We start from the raw sequence: 15,937 nt of genomic DNA, 5'->3' as shown, positions 1-15,937 counted from the left end.
ACATGAAATATTTAAAAAAACAGTATTTTTTTAAAAAAACAGTAATTTTTTAAAAAAATTCTTATTTTCTTATTAAAAGCCTCCCTCGGCCATCCTTTGTTTTGATATATTGTGCAGCCATGTAATTGGCAGAGCGTTCGATCAAAAGCTTCCTTACAAATACACTTTTAATCCCTTGTGGATGGTAAGACCTATCGAAATGACGAAAATGAGGTTTAAAAGTTTATTTATTTATTGAGTTTTTTTAAACAAAAAAAAAAGAGGATGATCGATCATGTAAGAAATTAAAGTTCTTGGTAGGATCTTAGAGCCCTGTAAAGACCTCCTTTGAATCGTTCGAGTCGGATATTGATTTTTTAAAGTTTCATTGAAACCGAACTGAGATTTCAATTTTTCTTAGAAATCACCCCATAATTTTTTATTTTCCTCTAATACTTATAATTTACCCACTTTAATTCATATATTTCCTTTGTTTTTTTGCTAAGTTGGACTCTTATTTAAAGTTATGTAGTTGATTGAAAATATTAGTTCGAGCTGTGCTGGATTGAAGTGTGGAGGGGGGGGGGTCTTGTAGTTTGGATCAAAAAATCACATTTTATATAAAATAACGTATATAGCTAAAAGTTTCAATGCCAAATACAATATTATTATCACAAGGATAATAAAAATGCACTTTTAGAAGGAGGGGGGGTTTAAATGATTTTAAAAGACTTAACAAAGTAAAGAAAGAATTTAACTATTAGTCGGATGATTATTATAGAATCCTCACCCTGTAATAAGTGTTTTTCCTAAAGAAATCTACATAAAGATCACACGAGTGGATTTTATAAATAAAGCTAGAATGGGATAGATCGGCAAATTCAGGAGCATTAAATTTCAATTGCATTTTTTTTACCTCTTCAAGATTATTTTACGAGTTAGAAAAGATTAAAGATGAAAGGGTGCCAAGATCATTAAATAATTCTTGGGTAAAAATTCTTAGCGGAGGGGGGGATAGAATTAGATCCCTAAATTATGGTTAATGTTAGATACCGCTAAAGACAGTGTTGAATGAATCGGTATTTTTATATTTTTCGTTTGGGTCATCACTGCCACATATGGTTTATAATATATATTACAAAACTCCTCGTTTTTAATAAACGTATCTGGCCTGATCGGTAAGGTGAGAGCTTGGATCACTAATCCGATAAATATGGGATTTGAATCCAACAAAGACCGATTTGTTTTTCCTGAAGCCAACTAGGTGGTTCCCTGCTATGGGGTACTATATATAGTAGAATCGGAAGTGATGAATTCTATCTCTTGATATATAAAAAATGAATCTTATTGATTGGTTGTTGTTTAGAAAATTGCTCTATGTTGACGTGGCAGTATAGCATTAACCCAGAATGATAAGATTTTAACCATCTATCGATCGATGGAATTTTGCTCGAATTTTTTTAACAAGAAAAAAATGTTTTATTAAATGAATATCAAAATCAAAAAAATAAAGAGTCACGTGGAACGCTGTGTCGGCCATTATGTGCGAGCGAAGCTTAGTTTATTTCAAATCTATCAAAAGAATTAAACCAGAATTCCTTTTAAACACATCACGGTTTTATAAAATTATCAAAGAATACGCTAAGCCAGACGTTTTAAGTTTATTTCTCTTTTTTTTTATTTAAATTTATATTTTTTTTTTCTAATCCCGCAATTTTTAAGATTGGGGATGTTTGCTATAAATATTAGGCAAAACCAAATTGTTAAAATATTTTTTTGCCAACAAATGTTATTATTTAAAATAATGATTTATTCGAATGGTCGTACCAATTCACGATTTTTTTCCGAATCGATATATTTTCATATTCATGCAAAACCGATCTTTTAATATATACCGATCCGATATTTGGAATGATATTTTTTATTTACCACCCTATTTTAAATCAATGTCATAAAAAAATTATATTTTTATACGAAAAAATAATAATTAACTGTAAATGTAGGGGCAAAGCAAGAAGCACTTTAAAATTTTCCATTTCTCATGGCCGAGGCGATATTATGTTCATACTGTATTATGTTTATTTTATTCACCTAAATATTATTGTTTAAACGTCTATTTAGCTAATATAATATTACGGAGACCTCAAAATTTCGTTAATAAAGTGTCTAAACCTTTATGCCATCTATGAACAACACCTTTCAGGCTTGGGTAATATTTTTTGGCTAAATATTGGGCTAGCCGTTTAACAACACTACCACCCACCCCCTAATGTTACAAATCATTTAAAATATGAACGGTTGAATATGAATAACGATAATATCTGATCCGTTTTTTTTTGTTTTAAAATATTGCCATATCGGCACAGCCCTATTAATTAATCAAAATTATATATTGTAAAGATATAGAATTAATATGTATTTTATTTGTAATAATAACAAATAAATTTAGAAATTTCAAATGCCGATTTATAAAAATTTTTAAGTTAGTTTTAAAAAAAATCTTTAATTTGGTAGATATTCTTACTCCTCAGGGAAAATAAATCATATACATTTATATTTTTTAAAATAAGCCCAAATCTTGCCTCTCAATTTAATTTAAGCGTCCATTTATAAAAAAATTTCTCATTTGAATATTAAAAATAATAAATTATTATAATAAAAAATGAAATTAATATTTAAAGAATTATAAAGTATCTTTAAAATATAATTTTTTTGTAACCTTATTTTCGACATGCACCAATACTACCCCTTTAGCCGATATTAAGACCCAAAGATACTAGGACAGTATCGGTCGATAATAATAAAGTATCGGCCGGCACCCATATTTTTACGAATTTTTTATAAACATAAAACAGATAATATTATAAGCTTGATTCCTGAAATTTTAATAGACTTTATAAGCCAATAGTTTTTTTTTCTTTAATATGATTGTAGAATGAGAATTTATTATTTTACACAATCGGTATATTTTAGAAAAAAAATGTTTAAATATTTTTTATATATAGAAATTCTTATCGATACATACATACGTTTTAAATTCTCTCCCGGGAAAGCGTTGTTACAAATTACTCAGAATTTTGACGTCTTTCCCCTCCGCGATGACGAATCTGATGGCGATATTCATATCCTAACAACTTTGAAATCATCTTCAGAATCTGAAAATCCATGCTCGTCGAATATTCTTCTTGATATAGGAGCAGACAAAAATGTTATAAAAAAATCGGAGATACCCATAAAACAGCTGATTATCGACATGAAACATGGGACTATACAAGGTAATTATTATATTTCTAAGTATGTGGCAAGACATGCGCTATCCTGGGGGCAAAACAATATGGACACTTTACCTTCTTTAAGAGAGCGCTCAAAAATTTATAAGATCGCTCTGCGTTAAGTTGACGCCACTGAATTTTATTCTGTTAAATTATAATACAAATTATGTTAAAGTTTTATTAATATGAATTTTACCATTTGCTATTCATATATATTTTTTTTTAAATTTAAAAATGGCAGGTGCCACTACTGAACCTTTATATAACGTCTACGATATTTCGAGTATTATAATATCCGGAGAATCGAATTTTAAACGTATTTTGAATTTTCAAAAAATTTCGCTTGAAAATTTCCATGTCCAATTCGACAATGACGATGACAAAAAAAATACTTTTCAAAATGATAGTGGCAAAATATCGAATTCTCTCTCTAAAAGTGTCGACAAATATAAAGATATCGATTCTATACCCAAACTCGTTGCCAAACTTAAATATGTTCCTAGGTTTTCGAGATGTCAATTAGCACCTGTTCTCTCGCGTTTTTTGGGCCAAGACGATTCTCTATCAAACATAAATGTGATTTTAGACCCAGGTTCTTCTTACTCCCCCCCCCCTCCAAACTAAAAAAGATAATTTGATATATTTTGTACCAGTTTTTTCATTATTATTTAATCAACTATCATAATTTTATTGAATTTATTTATTTCTTTTTCTGGCGTTTAATTTCAAATAAATCACGGACCCGGTAGTTCGAGCCGAAACCCGAAATTTGACTTGAACCCAAATATTAAAAATCGGGTTCAACAATTTTTTTCTTAGAATTTCTTACTAATTTTTTTAATTATCGTTTATTAACATGAATAAACATCCATTTGACAAGAAAATATTAAAGTGATTGTGGAATATATTTTTTGCCAAATTTTTAAAATAAGGATAGAATTGAAGTTTTAAATAATAATGAAATAAGATACTTCTGTTTGATAAATTAGCTTATGAACTTTTAAGATATGATTAAAAAAACTTAAAATCTATATAAGTTCCAAAAAAACGCCTCTTAAAAATATTCCACCCCCCCCCCCACCTGTTCTTTTTAAAAATATTTTTCACCCACTCGTTTCCAATGCTAGATTTATTTTTATAGTTCGCTTGAATCATAAGCCAAAACTAGCCCTTTGAATACCTCTAAATCTGATAATTGTTTAGTTGAATTAAAAAGAAAAATTATTTGTGATATCTTATAAAGGTGTACATCTAGTCAGTCCAATGGTTATTAATGTTTGTATTTTGACCCTAATCAGTTGAAATATAAAAATGTTTAGAAAAAAGTTGCATGTTATTGTTTGAAATGATCGGCCATTCTTACCTAAGAAATTTCTACCCGAAAAGGTATATATCAAAAAGAAAAATATTGGAAATATTAGAATCGCTAAAAAAATCAAAATGTTTCGGTGTAATCGACATTCTCGGTAATGTATGAAATAAGGCCAAATTAAAAAAAACAAAAATATTCAATAATAACTATCGAGAATATTTAAATGTCAAAAATAATAAAAACAAGTATGTAATGTCGCGACCCTCCATTTTAATATGGACTGAACGGAGCTACGGTCAACTAAATATTCAAAAAAACTGAGTGATCCTTTTTTTATATAAAAATCGAGATTTCATTTCCAACACTAAAATGTTTAGGATGTTTCCATAGTCCTAGCTACCCTCACTAGAGGTCGAGCTTGTATGGTTGGGGTTGTTTAGGCTCCGCCCCTCTAACCTTATCTACTGAGTACCTTTCTGTCTATTTTTTATTATTAAACAATTTATTAAATATTAAATTTATTTTTGTAAAATATTTTTTTATAGATAGTAAACGTATCGGCGTTGCCCAGCACAAATCTACCCACTTAGGCTCTCGTAAAAACGATCCCTATTGCTATTATTCTGCCAGAGTAAAAAGACTTTTGATGTTGGAAGGAGCGGATGAGAGAATTGAGCAAAATGATCTAAAATATACGTTCACTCATCTCATTCAAGAAGCATTTTTCGTCCCTTTTAAACTGAAGATTCGCATGAAAAATGAATGTGTCAAGGAACGTTATAAACACAGATGGGACTTTAGTTTTTTTTAAACATATTTAAATTTATATTTTTTATTATAATTAGAAATACTTTGTCTACCAGATTGAGGAAATAAAAAAGAATATATTGCCTATTCCATAAAAACATTTTAAAAAAGAGGAGAATTAGGCTCCCAGAAAATTTTATTATATGATTCGTAAACTTCAAATCGAACAATTTAGTATTCGTTTTTATACGAATAATGAATAAAATTTTTTTTATAAAAATAAAAACTAGATTTTTTGGAATATTTAATAGAACAAAACTAACAAAAGAAGATAAAATTTAAATCTTTTATTCCATAATCGTACTTAAGTTATAATTAATAATCAACAAAATTTCTTTTTGGTAAAAAACAGACATTCCTTAGTTCTCTCTTTGTTCCTTCTTTTAATAATGTGCAATGTTTGAGGAATGTCATAAATTTTTGGCCTATAAAATTTGACTCCGACAATATATATAAAAGAGAAGCCCTATTGGTGGTCCGCAAAAGGCAAAATCTCTTCAGGTCCGGTAAGAATTTAGGTTTTGCCTGGCCCGAGCCGGTTTCAATTTTTCACTAAGGTTGCCCGGCATCGGGTTTTTAAAAATCCGATCAGTATATTTTAAATTATTTGCAGTTGAACGTCAAAATGAATAATTATTTATAATATTGGGGAGTTGTTAAATTAAAAATACAATACTTTATGTAGTATCACTTATTCAAATAATCAGAATTCATATATAAGTCTAAAATATGTCCTATTTATCCCAATAATAATTTAACCGTGTTTTGAGATTAAATTAAAATAATATAAAACCTGATAATAATTTTAAATCCAGGGTTATTTATTTTGTAACCCCCTCCCGTTATATTCTTTCCCCGCCCTTACATCCCCCCCCCCTCCTCACTTATTATTAAATGAACATAAAGACTGCTATATCACAATTAATATGGAAAATTCCAATGACGTTTAGGATTTAGCAAAAAATGTAAGAAAAAGAAATCATATTTTTATGAATTACTGGTAGCAGGTCATAATTTAATTATGAAATTTATAAGGCAATAAAATAAATTATTTTAGCAAAATTAGGCTTTAGAATGACTTTCTTTATATACTCTTATCTCTATTAAGCTGAGCTGGCCGGATATCTCTACCTTTTGCCCCATCCTACCAGTTAATTTTTTGCTCCAAAAAATTTGGTTCAGGTAACGGGTCAGGCCGGATATTGCAGACTACTGAGCTCTATTATTTCCTCTCCTTTATGATTACACAATCTTAACAAATTTTATAAAAAATATTTTTAACTTGGTTTTAGAAAATAAAAAGAGTCATTCATATCACAAACAAAAAAAATTACAGTGGCTTTAATAATTTTTTATAAATTTAATTAGGAATATTTGCCTTCTAATTTATAATTAACAAGTGAAAGTTTACGAATCATACGATATTTGCCCTCTAATTTATAATTAACGAGTGAAAGTTTACGAATCATACTAAAAATTCTTACTAATATTTTTTAGTATTCATTATATTACATGATATGTTATTCGTAAATTTCAAATCGAATCGTGTTTCGGATAATTTTTGATATGCCTAGCCACAATCAGTCTTATTTTGGAAGACTTCTGATATTTAAGTAACTTTTTTTTTAATTTAGGAATACATATTTAGAGTTCCGCTACTTAAAATTTTCATATTTAGAGAAAACCGGTAAGTTATGGAAGGTGTTGCCAGAATTTTCCGGGAATACTTTATAGTCATAATGACATTTCATCTTCATGGAATATGTTGAATATTTAAATCCGAAAGTAAACTAGAACCTGAATTTTTTTGATTTCAAGACTGCCTCCACAACTGATTTACTCTTTCTAAGCAATAACGCATTAAAGATGTAACCTGTCCAAACAAAATACTAAGGGCAGTTGTGGCTTAACTCATTATTTGCTTGCTAAAAGTAAATCAACTTGGGACTAAGGATAAATAGAACTAGATATGAGGGGCGTTCACCGACCCACTATTTTTTTATAAGAAACCGGACCGGAAGTGGAACGAAAAAAATAATATTCTATGTTCCTGTATCCCCGATTTAAAATAAGGATAAAAATAATATTAAAGCCTTGGCGGAGAAGATCGATATGTTGATTCCACTATTAGGGTTCGTGAAATATGAGAATTATGTTTTAGCTTTGCATCCAGACTTCGACGTTACGCAAGGTTTATTACTATTTTATTATATTAACTACTCGCATATATTATTTTTAACATCGCTCGCTAATATATAAATGGTTATTTCCCATCCTTTATTCGCCTTTTTTCCCCGCTTTTGACATTTATATTTTTCTGGGTCATAGGAGCTAAAAAAAAAATTTTTTTTTGGATAAATTAAATATTTTTGGGCTGTTTCGAGCATTAAAGTTTATCGACTTCTTTTAGGGGCCGTTTTACCTAGGTTTTTTAAACCAAAATAAGAAGAGTTTCGAAATTTTTGATCACTTTTTTTTGAATAAGCGGTTATTAAAAAAAAATATCGCTTTTCTCGCAAAGTTAAAAAAATTCTATTTAGATTACTACGTTGGAAAAAGGCGGGGATTAATAAGTGAGCTAGGAGGGCCTTTTAAAAATAAGAAACTATAGATAAAACTGCGGTGAAACCTTTATAAAGTGTTATACTATGCTTGAGTGACCACACTACGAAGCTTTCACTATATAATTATATTTTATTTTGCACTTTTTGAGCCCTGTTTTTTTTCATCATTTAAAGCATCGAAACTTGATATTTTATTTTTTATCTTAATGAATGTAAAATATTTAGATATAAAATGATTACATTTAATCAAGCTTGGATTTTAATAATAGTACTAAAGTTTTTTTTATTATAAAAAAAATCTACCTAAGTAATTAAAAATGATGATCCGACTATCGATCCATTAACTTACGCCGATATATTGAAAAGTATCTATCTAGATATCGACACGAGTGGCCAGAAAGGAGTGTCTGAAAAAGAATTGCTAGGAAAATATGGAAGCGACCATCTTATATCTAACACAAGTTTAATAAAATATGTTGTAACTATTAATACATACTTTAGCTCCATGACCTATCCGAGATTCATACAGACATTCCTTAGGGAGTTTTCAGACTGGATCCTGATTCTTATGCTGATTATACTCACACGAATTTTTTTTATAAAAATTATATTATTTTCTTGGTACTTTTATCTTTTATTATATATTATTAAAATTTCCTCAGCGCATGTTACTTTTTCGCCTTTTCTCTCTTACTCCAATAGTTTTCCTATTTTTAGGATCAGGTCTTTGAAAAATAATCCTATCGGGCTGATAAAAATATTTTTAATATAACTTTTTCTCGGACCGGAACGGATTTGAGTTGGTCGGAATCTGATACGGGTTCTAACCGATGGCATAATTTGAGCAAACTTGGTCATCCCGGGAAAGAATGTTAGTTTTTAATACCATGCTTAAATTATACAGATATTTATTGTGAGCAGTTATTTTTTATAGTTAGATGACACCCTTTTTTTTATAATTTGTATATTTTAAATTGTCATTTTGGAATTTGTCCGTACTTTAAATTAAATAAGGACACAGTGTATGTTAGCACTCTAAATGTTTGGTCGAGAAGGATAGTTAAAATTTTACATCTTTTTTTTGGATGATAGCTATTCCTCCTTTAGTGATATAATGTTTTATCATCACCGATTGTTACGAATATATTATAAATTGCCTCTAACCCCCTCTTAAAATAAAATAAAATAATCAAATAAACATTCAATCTTAGAAAGAAAGAAAAGAAAGGAAAAAAAGAATTGTAATGCTTTTAAAATAAGGAGGAAAATTATTAAAATATGATTAATTGATTTATTACTTATTCCTTTTTATGAAGAAAGAAAGGTTCCTGAAATACTTCATAAATTAATTCATTCCGGATTCGTATTCATGGTTGGAATAATGGAAGTGACATACGTTACCTTAAAACACATATCCCATTGGAGTATCGACATAACGCAAAATAACTCCGAAAATTTTCTAGTTAAGAATTTAGAAAATTATATCGATTGCTCTATACTCTTCAGGTATATTTATATAAATGAACTACATATATGCATAATAATGGCTCAACTCTAGGAATGGTCAAATAAACGAATTTTTTTAATTGGTTGAAATATAATATAACATTAAACAAGTTATATGAAGGAAAGAGTAGGATTAAAAGATAAGGGTATATGGGTTAGAATTAATTGATGGTTTGAGCATATAGGTTAAGGTTAAGATATATAAAATAGTTTTTGATCAAAAATTTATTCATTTTTATTAATAACTTGTCAAATCTGACAGTTTACGTGATTTTAAATAGACATAGAAATTTAAATAAAGCTGCTGTTGTGACGGCAATTTCCTTGAGTTGGACCATTATCATTATACATGAAGTTAAAAAATAAAACATTCATGAAAAGTCATTCAATTTTTGAGTTTGGATTGATTTATATTGAGTAATTTTTGAAATTTTTCTTTGTGTTTAGAAATAAAATTTTTGATTCCTCATTTAGAAACTTAAAATTCAAAATAAAATATACTCCATGAAAAGTTATTATATCAGACTTAGACTCAAAATTTTATCTTTGGCCCGAGTCATGCCTGAAATGTAAATCCCAATAAAATAATTTATTTTCTGATCTGGGCTCTATAAGGCCCAAATTGAGTGAGTTTAATCTAAAAATTTAAATTAAACTCATATTTTATATGTATAAAGGTTTAATAAGTTAAGATTTTTTTAAAAAATGACTAATTCACTTTTTCCCAAATCATAGAGAATTTTAGCACTCTATTTAAGATAATAATCTGTTTGACTTTTTTTTGAAATTAACTGTTTGCTTAGGGTATGATTAAAAAGGTCGCCATATATGGGATAGGGTAATAAAATTTGGTCGCTGTTTGATTAATTGCTATATATTGTCTGACCACGTGTGCTTTATCATTGGTTGAAGTTTTACTTAAATCTGTTATTGGCATGTCCGATTATTTAACTGTCATATAATCTATCAAATCTGACAGTAGGATATATAGCATAGCACACATCAATTGAAATGTTATAATTTTTATCTTACATTTATATACTTAAAAGCTTTTTACTTCATACCTCATTGTTTTGAGAAATAAAAACTCACTGAAACCTTTAATAATCCACTCAATCGCCCCAATTTTTTTAAAAAAAATTTAAGTCCAGTCCAAACTAAATACTACGCTTTTAAACACTTATATTTAAATCTAAAAAATAGCGCTATATTTACCTCATCTCTCACTCAAAACCGGTCAAATGAGGTTTCATCCATAACTATCCCCAAAATTTGCAAATTTGTGAGTCAACCCTGGCTCGACACTGAAACACTTCTACCGCCTTTAGTTATCACCGAAGATCCGGACACCAAGCTTTATGACACACCTTGTTTTTCTTCGGATCCTGTTAATCGGGTATTTATAATTTTTTTTAAAATATATTATATTTATAAATATCAGAGTTGTTAATAGATACTTTTTAAGTGTATCTAGATTAATACTTTTTAAATATGTCAAGGTGTACATACGTAGTCTAAAGATTTATCTGGATATAAATATAGAATTATATAAAAGTGTATCAAGTTACCGATACCACATTTTTGTATCTAGACTAGATACATTAACAACTCTGATAAATATAAATGAAATAACCAATCATAAACTTGTACTCGGTCTTATTTTTTGTTTAAATAATATTTTTATTATTTGTTTTCAATTCCTATGAGCTGGCAAACATTCTAAATCAAAGTTTCACCTGACTTATCTTTTCAATTTTAACCTATATCAGTGACCGATACCCAAAATAGTAATTAATCCTTATAAAAAAAATTCTTAAAAATTGACCTAATTAGGTTAGGTCATTTTTTTATATGTAAAACATAATATCGAGGTTGCAATTTTTTCCTAAATAGATAAGAAAAAAAGAAGGATAACGTTTTAGAGGTAAATTTAGGCTAATACTGTTTATTTGAAATGCCCTAATTATTTTACTTTTCATATTAATAGCCATCATAAAAACCGATATTAACCCTTGTGTCCTGCTATATTAATAACAAAAGATAGCTTTGATAATTTTTAAAATTTTTATTGCTTATATTGAATTTCCTTAAAGAGGAATAATAAACATTCGAGAAAGTAAAATTACGACCACAAAGCTACATTAGAATTCGAAGGGACGTAGGACTTAAAAAAAATATTTTTTTCCTAGAAATTAAGGACTGAGGAAAAAAAATCCTATAATACTTTCAAATAAACTTAAAAAATTTGTTGGGATTATATTTTCTTTATAAAAGGGAGCATTATCTATAGTTGGTATATGAATAAAACGGGATGCCTTGCATCTTAGAATGTGTATAGGAACTTTGATTTTGTCAAATTTTGTTAAAGTAATATATTTACTACATTTTGGGTAAATTAAGGGTTAATGATTATGATAACCAAGTGGTGGGTTGATATTGTGATATTATTTTTCAGAACTCAATAAAATCAACTATGATTTATAATCACGCTATTAAGAGTACTTAAAAAGTAATTCCTGGTTTATCTGGCTTATTCTAGGCTGGCAAAATAATTAGTAAATTTTTCTCTGTCTTGGCAGCAGCTTCTATAACATAATTACCAAATTATTATTAACCTTAAAAAAGCTATATACAAATCTAAACATGATCATAATTCATGATCCAATGCACGGCATAACCTAAGATTATTTTTGTTTTAATTCTGTTATGCTTTTTTTTTCAATGTAAAAATTTTAAAAAAACTCTTTTAATTTTTTTGTTTTTTATTTTTAAATAATTTTTGTTTGGTTTATTTATTTTTAAATATTTTGTTAAGTTTTTTAAATATTTTATAACCCGATTTTATTATAGATCAATTAATAAAATATATGATAATTTTAAAAAAATCCAAAATTTATAAAAGCCGATCTAGCCAATATAAATTTATAAACCTACATGAGCCAATATAAATTTGTTACAAATAACCGAAATAAAATTGAACCGATTTTAAACTAAGAACAGGAATGGAATCGAGCCCTTATACCTATCTATTCGACATCTTATAAAATATGATGATTTTATACAGGCACCCGAATCGTAAACGAATATCAATTCGGTTCAAATAAGAGGAAGTTTTGACACCTTAACTACTGATGCACTCTACACTATAGTTATATTCTTAAATGGTCCTCTTTTATTATGCTATATAATTACTCCTATAAATATTTTTAAATCAAAAATTACCAAAAATCTAATTATATACATATATATTATGACAAGATTAAATGCCACGATTTCACCTCCATTATTTCCAACTTCGTTTTTTGGTACGATTTGGTCTACCGAGCCGGCTGCCTCCCGATGCGAGAGCTATTGATCCAATCTTCGGTCACTCTGACCCCTTCCAAATTGCGTTATTTGTTATCGTTTCTGGTTCAAGCCCGCTTTTTAGCCATACGACCCGCTCCGATCATTCATAGTTTTCCACTTAACCCGAAAATTAATCCCCTGTGTAGCAATAAGCGACCCATATTTCGCCTAACTGATTCTGAGGGAGAACTCGAATTTGAAAGGAATGTGGCAGAGATGTTTGAAAATCGAGCGAATAGATGGGAAGCTCAAATAAGGGATCCACTCTACGGGTTGAAAGACAATGATTCGTTTTACGTTTGTGATGTGACAGTCTCACCCATCGATGCCTTAAAGTTTTTCTTCCGAGGGCTTGTCATGAAAATCGATTTTGGGTGAATGGAAAAATTATAATTTGAAGGGTAATGTCAAAATAACTATCAGTATTTTCGTCTTATGGTCAGAACGTAAAGTGATTGACAATCATTTACTATCATTCTTTGTTTAATATCATAACATTGATAGAGTTTGTGATTATTTATTATCAAACAAAATAGCTGGCTATTTGAATATATATTATAATTTTAAAAAAAAACAAAACGAAATTTACAATCATTTTATATTTTAGATAAGTCTAATAAATCCAATAGAATTATGGAGTTTAGCACTTTGGTTTTTTTTGTGAGGGCTAATTTAATTTTAATATCATTATAATTACTTTTTTTCTGGATATCATGATTATTATATATAGTCTAATAATACTATTGCCAGAATATCGAAAATTATACTAAACTTACATTTTGTTTAAAAAATATATCTCTAGATCGCAATAAACTTTACTCAACTCAGGAAAAATGCACCGTTTTCAAATTGGGATGTTATAAATTTTGCATTCTATAATTATTTATGAGTGGATCGAACTGAATAATGATTATATTTTTTATTTGCTTTTAAAATTTAATATTTAAATATAATGTAAATAATTAAATAAATTATATCAGATCTATATATTATTTGAGTCGTAGGGGAGATCGGGGCATTACGCCAGGTGTGGTAAAAAGGGAAACGTCTTTAACGTTATAAAGATATATTTCTATGCATACTATCTAAATTTACCATATATTCATTTACTAGCGGGAACTTCTCATTTAAAGATTATTAATCACAAACGACTTTTTCGTACTTTTTTATTTAGTGTTTCTTGTTTTGAGAAAAAGTACCCTCACGAATGTATGAAATTTATAAGATATATTCATCAATATGATATCCGTTTTAAACAAATTCTTCCACTATTTTTCAAAGAATCAAATAGTAAATGCAGAGGTTCCCATAGACATTCGATATTACAAGGGACTATATTATGTAAGATGGTTGGAAATTCATTAAATATATATCGACCCAGTGATATATATTACTGGATTAACGATTCATTAATTTAAAGCGTACATACATAGAAGCCATCTGTACCGTCACTTTCTGATTTCCACGTTGATTCAATAACAATTGCCAATCGAGTAGTATGTAATATAATTATATTGACCTTATTTACTTTTTTTTATTTTTGTAAATATAAAGTGCAAATTTATTTTTATTATTATAATATTTTATCTAAATTTTGTAAAGATTTTTATTTGTACTTTCATTTTAAGGTATGCCTAAAAAAATTAATAATAAAAATTTAGAATAATTTTAACCCTTGGCAAATAAGGTTGAAAAGTTAGATCATAGTCTTTTAGACCACAAATATTTTTGGAGCTTAGGAAACCGGGGCCTAATGTATTTTCATAAAAAAATAGATGAATAAATTTGACATAATTTTTATTCTTTACATATATATCTAAGCTTTTTATGGCAAATAAAAAATATTACAATAAAAGCGATTATCATTATGTATTCCAAAAAAAACGTTAAAAACAAAATAGAAATTAAGGAAAGATATTAAATAAATTTGATATTTGTGTGCGATGTGAATTCAGGAAATTAATAAACAAATTATATTGGATACTACAAATTAAATAAGAAAAGGGGATTTATAAAAGTTGATTATGATGGATTATTTATTGGTTAGGATGAAGAATTTATCTGATACAAAAATCTATTGATGTTAAAAATATAATGAATTGATATATATGAAAAAGTATATACGTCGAGATTCTTCAATTTTAATTATACTGATAGTCTATATTCCACGCTATTTCTTAAAATATTTCTCACTAAATCTTTTACAAATTTTTAATTTAATCGAAGCGACATACCCCTCAGCCAAATAATATTCTACTTTTCCAATCAGAGCTCTTTCAAGATGTTTTTCTTGTTTTTTTAAATTTCTTATTTAATATCAATTAAATCAGATGGCTTGATTATCAATTATGTTATAAAAAAACATGATTCATGGATTCTAAATTGTCAGTCAATAAATCAGTTATAATAGTATTTCTTAAGAAAAGAGATATACACATAATTTTCAACACTTTTTCTATTCTTTTTGTTTAAAATATTATTTGTCAAACATCAAAGAGTGATTAAGCCAATCAAAAATCTGAAAGAGATGACAAAATTAGGCAAATCTTCATTACAAAAAGCAAAGCGACGTAAAAGGCACGAATAAGTACAATCGAAGTAGCCTTATAAATTTTAAAAACAAGCATCATTATTTAATTTTGTTAAAAATTTTCTTAAAATTTTAATACTAATGAATAATTTAAGCAATTTATTCAAATTTAGAGCTAGCTTTCACAGAGTACATCCGTACGTGGATAAAGATAATTGTGTAATTAATCATAAATTAAATTCAAATATATACTTAAGATATTATTAGTATTGAGTAGTTAATCATTTTTTTAAGATTGTGTATTAAGGCGAAATGGGTTTAATATTAATGTAAGTCATTTATTAAGTAAAAAAAATGTCAATATATTGGAATAAAAAGGTATAAATCCCTCATTTCATGGTTGAACATGGACGAGGTAAGGTAAGGATTATTTAAAACACCTTCTGTATATATATATAAATAAAGTATTTATATCAATTCAATTTTATGTAATAAATTCTAAAAGAGCAGACCAGAAAGAGTGTCAATGACAAATACTATCAACTTCAAATGTAAAATTGAGGTATTGTATTTGTTGTTTTCCCTTGTAAATAATTTGCATTTTAAAGCATTTTTTGCT

General features: G+C 27.8%; 1 protein-coding gene across 4 annotated transcripts in view; it reads left to right on the top strand.

Moving 5' to 3' along the window:
• LOC135931491 (uncharacterized) overlaps window positions 1-14,278 on the top strand; it is a 52,050-nt gene extending 37,772 nt beyond the window's left edge. Inside the window, exons 21-32 of one of the 4 annotated variants that reach the window (XR_010573053.1) lie at window positions 80-213; window positions 1,493-1,638; window positions 2,985-3,254; window positions 3,493-3,843; window positions 5,109-5,363; window positions 7,463-7,561; window positions 8,243-8,395; window positions 9,251-9,440; window positions 10,644-10,836; window positions 12,699-13,189; window positions 13,591-13,644; window positions 14,070-14,278. Coding sequence is in view for 3 of the 4 variants with exons in the window: in XM_065468633.1 (XP_065324705.1) it covers window positions 80-213; window positions 1,493-1,638; window positions 2,985-3,254; window positions 3,493-3,843; window positions 5,109-5,363; window positions 7,463-7,561; window positions 8,243-8,395; window positions 9,251-9,440; window positions 10,644-10,836; window positions 12,699-13,166 (2,259 nt within the window). In the remaining variant the exon portion in view is untranslated. Of the gene's footprint in view, window positions 1-79; window positions 214-1,492; window positions 1,639-2,984; window positions 3,255-3,492; window positions 3,844-5,108; window positions 5,364-7,462; window positions 7,562-8,242; window positions 8,396-9,250; window positions 9,441-10,643; window positions 10,837-12,698; window positions 13,190-13,590; window positions 13,962-14,069 lie in introns of those variants that run through there. The other 3 variants (XM_065468633.1, XM_065468634.1, XM_065468635.1) reach the window with 3 other exon arrangements.
• Window positions 14,279-15,937: the final 1,659 nt, after the last annotated feature.

This window comes from Gordionus sp. m RMFG-2023, chromosome 1 (genome assembly GCF_954871325.1).
Source record: "Gordionus sp. m RMFG-2023 chromosome 1, tfGorSpeb1-WG-v2, whole genome shotgun sequence".
Lineage (NCBI taxonomy): Eukaryota > Metazoa > Nematomorpha > Gordioida > Chordodea > Parachordodidae > Gordionus > Gordionus sp. m RMFG-2023.
The sequence above is the reverse complement of the archived record's forward strand: the minus strand, read 5'-3'. Positions and strand labels throughout refer to the sequence as shown.